At 38.9% G+C, this 9,818-nt stretch overlaps 1 protein-coding gene across 1 annotated transcript in view; it reads left to right on the top strand.

Annotated features, from left to right (window-relative positions):
• The window catches only part of PCDH15 (protocadherin related 15), a 784,172-nt gene that overhangs the window by 665,410 nt on the left and 108,944 nt on the right, over positions 1-9,818 (top strand). Inside the window, exon 26 of the mRNA XM_059397646.1 lies at positions 9,460-9,587. Coding sequence (XP_059253629.1) covers positions 9,460-9,587 — 128 coding nt within the window. The remainder of the gene's footprint in view (positions 1-9,459; positions 9,588-9,818) is intronic.

Genomic DNA, 9,818 nt, shown 5'->3' with positions numbered 1-9,818 from the left:
CAGAAGCCTAAGACCGAGCCCTAAGACCGGCGCCTGCGCGGCTCGCCTCCAGCCGGCCCACAGGTGCGGGTTTTGCTGTTTATGGGAAGAGGTCGGCTGAGGGACAGCCCTCGCTCAGGAAAGAGTTCGCTTTCTGCTCCTCCTCGGGTGGACGTGGTCCTGGGTTTTGGCACCAAAATGATGTGGGAGAGCGAGGTTTTTGTCTTGGGAGCCGAAGAATGAATCTCGAGGACGACAGAGTGAGTAAAGCGGTAGAAGTTTATTAAGTGAAGATGTAGAAAAAGCTCTCAAGAGCGAGAGGGGTCCCCACAGGGTTGCTGACAAAGGCCTTTAGGGTTGGTCCCATTTTTTTTTAGAAAGCTAACAAGGGACCTGAAATCTCTGTAACATTTCTACCGATATCACCATTGAGCAGGGACTCGTGATAACCCCTTCAGTGGCTTCCTTCCTTCCCAGGGTCTGGGTGTTCTTTGTGGGTCCCAGGTGATTATCATAAAAGATTCCCCCCTCCCCCATTTAGGGCAGGGTGTTCCTAGGGCAAGGTATTCGGGTTATTCCTTTATCTCTGGTTTTCCCGCACCTCCACATGTTTGGGATTTCTGTGAGCCTGATGGCCTGGCCCGGTCCATCTCTCCCTACCTAGCCCCACTTGTAACTTCCCCACTTACAGGTCCTGTGTTAAGCTGAGCTGTGGAGAGAGCTGGAGTTTAATAGACACAAAAGAATTAAAACAGTGTTTACTGTTTATTCTGGATGGAAACAGAGTGAGCTGAAAGTCATAACCATTGCCTCCCAAAGCCTTTAAATGTATGGGTTCTGTCTCACAGGATTAAGGAGAGCTTGCCATACCAATGAAAAGAAACAATGTTGCAGTCTCAGCTTTTGTTTTTTCTGGTTAATGTTTACAGAGAAACTTAAGTTCATTAAGTGTTCCTAATGGGAAAATATGTTATATGGATACAAAGCCAAACTTCAGTTGGAATTGAGAATATTACTGTTCCTAATTATCTCCCCATCACTGTTCTGGTAACATTGTCAATGTCATCATTTTCTTGACAAAAAGATTTACCCCAAAACAGGTATATATTATAGTAATCTGAGTGTCTGAAGCCAATGGTTACAGGCAGTTTTGTCCTTAATTCAGTTATTCACCTTGCAGCAAACACATACACAAAATGTATGTTTTAGATACAAGCAATTAAAATCATGCAAAGGCTAATTAAATCAACTGTCAGAGCTCAATAACAAAAGTATTAAAATGAACCTCAAAAGATTTAATCTCTCCTGCCTAGCTACTGAAAATAGTGTGTATAAATATAACCAAGTACAATTCGTGCAAAGCAGAAAGCTGAAAACCAAAAAGGCAGTGGCTTTTCTCATGCTAATGTACTTAATAATTTATTTTTCAAAAGAGCATGTAAATATATTGTATTCCTACAAATTCCATCTAATAAACACAACAAAACCTATTTCTTCCATGCTTTTCTCAAATCAGCCTATTTTTTTTAACTGAATAACTATCCATAAACCCCTTAGTAAGATCCGATTAAGTTCTTATCTCAGATGATCCTTTTGTTCTTAAACACTATTTAAAGAATCAGTCATTTATCTGGCATATACACTAGGGCAGAAGAATGCCGAGGAAATTAACAGTAGTATAAATAACATAAATCCTGAGTCATTCCAAATAGTCCTTAGACTTATGAAATGATTTCAGTCATTCCAAATAGTCCTTAGACTTATGAAATGATTTCAGAGCCTGTATTCTCCTAATATCTGTATTTTTAAAAAATCTGTTATCTTGGAGAGAGGTGCTCCTAATTTTAACAGCAACATTTATTTGTTCAGTACTATGATTTTTTTTAAGGGCTTGAAATCTATTATTTATGGGGATAAAATACAGCGATTCATTTTATTTAAGTGGATACTGGGTGGGAGGGGACAGTAGCAATTCTAGTCTAAATCAACATTTATTGAACACTTACCATGTGGAAGTCCCAGTGCTTCCAGAGAATTAATTTGTCAGTCAAACATATACAAAAGTAGTATCAATGGAAAAACAGTGTAAAAAGGTGTGTGTGCGTGTGTGTGTCTGTGTGATGTGATTTCATGAGGAACTAATCATTTTTTTTTTGGCACCAGCAGAATAACCAAGTAAGCCTGGTATTCCAAGAATTTTGAAAGTTCTCTGCAATGGAATCATCAGAATATAAGTCATTTTCCGTCTTTTTGATACATTTCAAAAAAAATCTAATGCATTAGACCATGAAGAATATATAACAATAAGAAAAACAGCCCTTGCCTCCAAGGTTTTAGAGTCTAGTGTATGTTATCTAATCAGACTAAGCTCCTGTAATCCTAAGGATGACAGTAGTTATTTCTTTGATGTATTTATCAGTGATAATTAGAGATGTGTTTGGAGCTCAGCTCCTTCAGATGGAGGCAATGTCAAGAGCAGAGGCCAAGGGGCAGTGACAGGAGTGCGGGTGAACAAGATCAAACCCCTGACTTGAAAGAACTCAGCCCCAGGGGGGAGGGCCATCATATGATTGCATAATTTCAGCCTGTTTTGATTGAGTCCTGCATTAAAGATGTGTGCCTGCAGGTGGACCCATGACACGGTGTTTTTATGTATCCACAGTCTTTCCATTTATCTTTACTCCTCTAACCTCTCTTATTTTAAACTGGGGTTTTTCAGCTTCATTGCTATCCACAGTTTGGGCTGGTTTTTTTTGTTTGTTTGTTTTTTGTTTTTTTTTTCTTTTTGCTCTGGGGGCCTGTTGCTGTTCATCACAGGATGTTCCTCAGCATCCCTGGCCTCTACTTACTCAACCCCCCTACCTACCTTCCCTTTGCAGTTATTGCCACCACAATTGTCTCCAGATGGGCAAAGTCAACCATGGCCGAGAACCACGGCTTTAACTCCTTAGACAGCTGTTCAGAAAGTCTTTCTTGAGAACCCAGTGCAATGTAGGCAGTAGGTTTGTCGTGTGGACAGAAGAAACAGATTGATCTTGAGAATAATAGGGGATTCCTGGGAAAACTAACAGCCCAGAGTTAATTATTGAAAGAAAAGAAAGAAGGAAAGATAATCACAAACTAAATGTGGTCTTGAAAAACATGGAGTCAAGTGGAATTAGTGGTATTTTTGAACATCACTTAGTGTTTGAACACTTTTTTCCTTGTTCAGATTGCCTAAGGGAACAGAGGGCTCTTTCCAAAGGTTCTGTTCTGACTCCTAGTTTCTTCCTTGAGCTTTACTCTTAAGCAGTTCCATTTTTTCTTTCTTCAAACTAAGGAGGTGTGTCACATTCCCTCAAGGGAGTAGTCCCTTCTGGAACATCTTGGCTTACTGAAGCCAAAGGTGCTGCCCAAAGAAGAGGTTCTCTCCTACAAAATTGGAGGAAAAAGAATGTCATTTGAGGAGGGAAATGAGGCAATGAGCCCCCAAGTACAAAGGAAGAGTACAATGTTCCTAACCAAAACACATGCCAAATAAATCCACCCCCTGCCCCCAGCTTGTAATGTCCTTTGGCCCCTGTGGGGCTCCTCCCAGTCCTTGCAGAAGGGGAGGGCAGGGGGTGTCTGACATCTGGCACTGGTGTTGCTCTTCTCACACTGTTCTCCCATCCATTTTATCAAAGTATCACTTTCCTGTTTTCCCTCAGCATTTTTCTGTTTCTGTTATGTGCTTCACAGCTACCTTAAAGGATATATTGACCAAAAAAAAAAAAAAAAAAAAAAAAATCGATTGTGCAAGTACTCTTAAAAAGATAAGAACTGTATTTCCTTAAAGGAATTTAAATCAGAGTTACTTCCAAATTTCTGCCTTTGAAATCCTCAAAACCCCAAATCAGTGGAAGACCAGGATAGCGCCCTAAGTCTGTATGCAAGCATTGTGAAAGTGTGTAAGCCAAGGAAGCCACTGGTGTCACTCACATGGTACGTCCATGAGTCAGAACATGTGAGTGAGTGATATTCTAGGGATTAAACCACCTGGGTGTATTTTATTTATTTTGTGACTGCCAGGTATTTATTTTACAGTCGTTTCTTAGACCTATCAAAATTCTTTTCCAGCTTTATTTGGGTATACTTAGCAAATAAAATTATTAAGGTGTTTAATTCGGTGATTCGATACATGTATATATTATGAAGTGATTTACGACAATCAAGTTATTTCTCACTTCCTGTCAGTCTTCATGATGTTCACTAGAGCCTCAGAACAAAGTCGTCTTGTCACTGAACGTTTGTCTGTTTGATCAACAATACCTACCCCCCCATGCCCCACCTTGGTGTCCCTCACCACTCTGTCTGTTTCTTTGAGTTCTGTTTGTCCTCATTCCATGTGTGAATGAGGTCATACATATTTGTCTGTCTGACTGACTTAATTTGGCAAAATGCCCGGCAGTTTCTTCCACAGACCGCCCCCCCCCCTTGCCCTGACTTCATTTTCTTCCTTAGGACATGTATCCTTAAGACACTCTTTTATCTTCTGACCAAATCTGACCCCTTGACCATTAGAGGACATTTCTTAAAGTGGGTACAGGTAAATTCCAAGCACCTGAGAGGACATTGTGTTTCACACAATGCATTGTGAACTCATAAAATTGATTATCCTGAGGAGGATGCCTGGACTAGAATCATCACCAGCAAAGGCAAAACACTGAAATGTATTGATCAGTTGATGTATTTATGTGTTTACTTGCTCAGTGTGATATAGAACAGGCCATCAAATACTTGCTGGGAAAACTGGGGAGTCAGATCATAAACCCTGCACCAAAGTCCTCTGGGACAGTGTGGAGGGCTGTGTGAGAACTCAGGCAGGGTGCAGAGGCTCCTAATTACAAAAAGGGAAGGAGTTTATAATTGTAATCTTTAAAGTGTTGTTTGCAGTCAATCAAAAGTGTTGGCTGCAATCAACCTGAAACTTCTTTTCACCCATGTTAGGGCACACAAACTGGCCCTTTTCCCAAGAATCTAGAGATGTCAGTGTTTGAGTCCTACTGTCACATAGTGGGTTCCAGTCTCGGCCAAACCATGTGCCAAAGAGAATACACACCAGCCCTGGGCCAGCCCCTCACCTCATTCTCCTGTCAGTGTTCTGCATGAAAATGAGAATAACAGTAGTTGTGATAACAGCTCTATCTATCTCCTAGGACCAGATTCTCCTGCAAAGCTTGGTGCAATTGGCAGCCACATACTGCCCAATAACCATTAGCTCCCAGTATTGAATTTTTGCTAGACCTGGGAGGACCATATGAAGATGTGAAATTGGGTTTAAATTCCTCAACAAATAATGAGAACTAAGGAGCTATCATAATAAGAAAACATTTATATTTATGGTTTATATTTGGACAGTCATGATGAAAATAGATTTTTAAATGGGTTCCTGTAGATGTAAAGAAAAGAATTATTCATACTGTTAATCACACTTCGGTGCTGCCTTTTTTTTGTTTTGTTTTTTCCCTTTCTAATTTGTGGGGGCTCCTGGCTGGCTCATTGGGTGGAGTATGTGATTTTAGATATCGAGGTTATGGGGGTCAAGTCCCACATTGGGTGTAGAGATTATTTAAAAATAAAATCCTTAAGGAGTACTGATGTGGCTCAGCCGGTTAAGCATCTGCCTTCAGCTCAGGTCATGATCTCAGGGTCCTGGGGTCAAGTCCTGCATCAGACTCCTTGCTCAGTGGGGTGTCTGCTTCTCCCTCTCTCTAAGCCCTGTTCCCTACCCCCTGCTTGTACCCTGTCTCTCTCTCTAAAATAAATAAGTATAACCTTATAAAATAAAATAAAATCTTATAAAAAATAACTTAAAAAATAAAATAAAATTGTGATTGCACAACATTCCAGTGTGTGAAATGCAATAAGACTGTAATGATTATGATAACGTTATTGGGTATAAAAATAGCCCAGGATGAAACTGACATGGAACGCATTATATACTAAGTAAATATAAAATACCTATAATGTTTTCTTTCCATTTATTTTCTGGCAGATGAGCCAGAAATTATACAGCTCAGTAACACAGAGTTATGATCCAACTCTAGTTAAATTTTTGTCAAACTGCAGAGTTGTTAGGCAAATATTTAAAAAACCAAGAGGAGAAACTAACCCATATTGTGTTGAAAAGACATTAGAGGCAAGAAGAAGAGCAGCCAATAAAAAACTGAGAGAATTGGGTATGTTACATGCTGCTTATTATTATTATTATTATTATTACTGTTACTATATAAACCTAAAAATGCCCAAATCTGGCAAATGAAAATTACAAGAAAAACTTAAACAGATAATCCAGTCCTGTGATTACTCTCCATCATCATGCTTGCTCTCCTCACATAATTTATGGCATGGAAGTACCATCACACTTTATTTTACTGTTTATTTAAAGCACCAAGTGATACAGAGACTGTATCAGTCTCAAAGCAAATATGGACTTAAGCACAACTGATAGGAAAGCATGCTATTTTACATGGTAATGATGATTTTTGTGAGATGAGTATTTTGTCAAAGGAAACCTTGAAAAAGTTTAGTCTGGTGGTTAAAGCAGGATAAGTTATTTTACAGATTATTTGTACCCATTGAATGCCATTAGTGTAAGTAGATATTTATCTCAGTGTTTCTACAGATGTTAATTTTATTAGAGATTTTTAATAACTACTAAACATATATTTTAAAATATTTTTATTGCAGTCTCTGGAATTTATAAAATGTATACATGTAATATGTTTATGAACATGTAAGTGTCACTTCAGATTACAACACTGATTCTCATGTTATTTTTCCCAATACTTAACAGTTGCTTTTTAAAAGATTATCTAAAGCACAATTGTTCCTGACGGCATAATATGTTATGTCTGGGACTTAACCTTCTGTCATCATCTTATAAAGTATCAGGAGAAAAGTAGATAAATTTCAGCACATAAATTTTTTCCTTTACAGTGAGTTTAAAATCAGCCTTCACTTTCTCAAGTATTGCCAATAGGGACCATAACTAATGTGGTCATTAATTAAAAACATTAAAAAAAAGCTTAAAGGTGATAATTGTAGTTTGGAATTCCTTTTGTTAAAACATGTTAAATTTAGAGCTGTTAGGTCCTTTGATTCTAGAGAGAAAGCTGGTCAGTTAGTAAGATGAAAGTGGTGTTCATTTTGGCCAACCTTGGCTGGTGGCCCACCAGGGGGCAGCTCGGAGCACTTCCCCTCCCCAATACACAGCAGGCTAACTGCCATTAGCCTTGCTTCCCTGCGGGGCACCATATCTGTTGAGCTAACACACTCTCCTCCCCATTCCAACTCCTCCAGGTCAGGGATGGCTAGAAAGAGACAAATAAGAGGGAAACTAAATGGGTAGCAGCAGGGTAGGGTTAAAACCTCCGGGAAAATAACTCTTTCACCTCTCTGACCTTTTCTCCAGGCAAGCAGAAAGCAGCCTGTTTTTCAGTTCTAAGACAATGCAGGTTATTCCTTTGTGTACTTAATCGACACAGATCTACTACTGTACACCCACGATATGCCTATGGTGCTATAGATCGGTGTTACTTTGTTGTAGTTGGAGCTATGATAAAGCAGCAACTTTAAGTTTCCCCTGATAAATAATTTGTAGCTCAATTGCCCTATATTTGATCCTAATTGAAATATATGAGCAAAGTTCACATTGGTAAGACATCAGAATGCTTCTGTCATTTCAGTCTACTTGTTGCAAAGGGATTATCAAGCGATTCCTCATTTTTCCTGGTTTGTGAATTATTTTTAAGTATTGTTTTAAGATTTTATTTATTTATTTTGTTTTGTTTTGTTTTGTTTTTATTGTTCTCCGTACTTTAACAGACCAGGAGATTTGAAATCAGAAGGCCAGCCAATATGATTGACACCCAAGTCTGGGCTCCTTCACTAATTTTTTTTTTTAATTTTTATTAACATATAATGTATTATTTGCCCCAGGGGTCTGTGAATCCTCAGGATTACACATTTCACAGCACTTACCATAGCACATACCCTCCTCAATGTCCATAACCCACACCCTCTCCCTAACCCCCACCCCCCAGCAGCCCTCATTTTGTTTTGTGAGATTGAGTCTCTTATGGTTTGTCCCCTTCCTGATCCCATCTTGTTTCACTTTTTCCCTCCCTTCCCCCCACAGCCTCCCCCTGCCTCTCAGATTCCTCAATCAGAGATCATATGATAATTGTCTTTCTCTGATTGACTTATTTCACTTAGCATAACACCTTCTAGTTTCATCCATGTCATTGCAAATGACAAGATCTCTCTCTCTTTTTTTTTTTTTTGGTGGCTGCATAGTATTTTGATACACACACACATCTTTATTTGTGACACAGAGAGCACAAGAGGAGAGGAGAAACAGACTCCCCACTGAGCAGGGGGCCCTGACACAGGGCTCGATCCCAGGAGCCAGAGATCATGCAGAAGGCAGACATCTAACCAAGTGAGCCACCCAGGCGCCCAGTTATTTTTGTATATTGGGTTCCCTGTAGAGGGTTCTTCGTGGACTAGTGACAGGTGCTACATTTTTTCATTAGAGTGATGATGATGATGGAGGGAGTGAGATTCTAACATTTAATGATGAAATGTGTTCTTTATGGCATATTTAGTATGGTAGACATTACACCCCAGTGTAGATGACTCACACGACCTCACTGATCTCTCCAGCTACACTTTTTTCAGTGGCTAAAGTAACATTATGATTAAACTTGGTTTCTCTTTGTAGAAATAAACCCCTCACCCAACCACTGTTTACTTTTCATCCTAAAAATAAAAAAAGAAAATATTGTACATTTTTATTTTTTTAAAGATTTTATTTATTTGACAGAGATCACAAGTAGGCAGAGAAGCAGGCAGAGAGAGAGGGGGAGACAGGCTCCCCGTTGAGCAGAGAGCCCAATGCGGGGCTCGATCCCAGAGATCATGACCTGAGCTGAAGGCAGAGGCTTAACCCACTGAGCCACCCAGGTGCCCCAATATTGTACATTTTTAAACTGAGAGACTATCAATGCTAGTTTTACACTTAAGGAAAAAAATATTGTTTTTAGTTGACGTCAGTTTCTCTTATTTCATAAAGGTGTTTATGTATTTGTGTCACTTTGGTGTAGTTGGTAGTGTGTGTGAAATGTTTGCGAGCATGAACAGTTGAATTGTTTCATTAAAATCAGCAGAACACAATACTTTAGTGCCTATTAAATCAAGTAAAATGAATTACCAAGACATTGTAATTAAAAGAAATAACAGCAATTTCACATTATTGGCCCAGAAGCATCATTATCCGTGTCCTCTGTGGACCTCAGGGAATTAAACTTGCCATTCAGGAATGACTTTCTCATTTAAGCCATTTCCATTGTTTGAGAGAGAGAGAGGAAAAAAAGCAAGTATAGTAAGTACTTACTTCAGTGCATTTTTTCTAGTGAATAGCCACCAATTAAAAATATATTATTTCTTATCCTCCAGGCAATACGGCTAAAGTGTATATTGAGATTCAGGATGAAAATGATCATCCCCCAGTGTTTCAGAAAAAATTCTACATTGGAGGTGTATCTGAAGATGCAAGAATGTTTACTTCTGTGCTCAGAGTTAAGGTACGAAAACATTTATTAAGATACCGAACTAACGTTAAAACAAAGAGCTCAGACTTTGCAGATAAAGTGTAACCATGTAGTTTGTATTGACTGAGTACTTATTCATGTTGTTTAAACAAAAGTCTGAAACTCAGAGATACATGAGTTTAATTAGCCAAACTAAATACAGAATAGTTATGAGGCAAATACTGTGCAACTTTTATGTTCTATTTTTACTGTGAAAATAGAAAA

Source organism: Mustela nigripes, chromosome 4 (genome assembly GCF_022355385.1).
Source record: "Mustela nigripes isolate SB6536 chromosome 4, MUSNIG.SB6536, whole genome shotgun sequence".
Classification (NCBI taxonomy): Eukaryota; Metazoa; Chordata; class Mammalia; order Carnivora; family Mustelidae; genus Mustela; species Mustela nigripes.
This window is presented reverse-complemented; position numbering and strand designations above follow the sequence as displayed.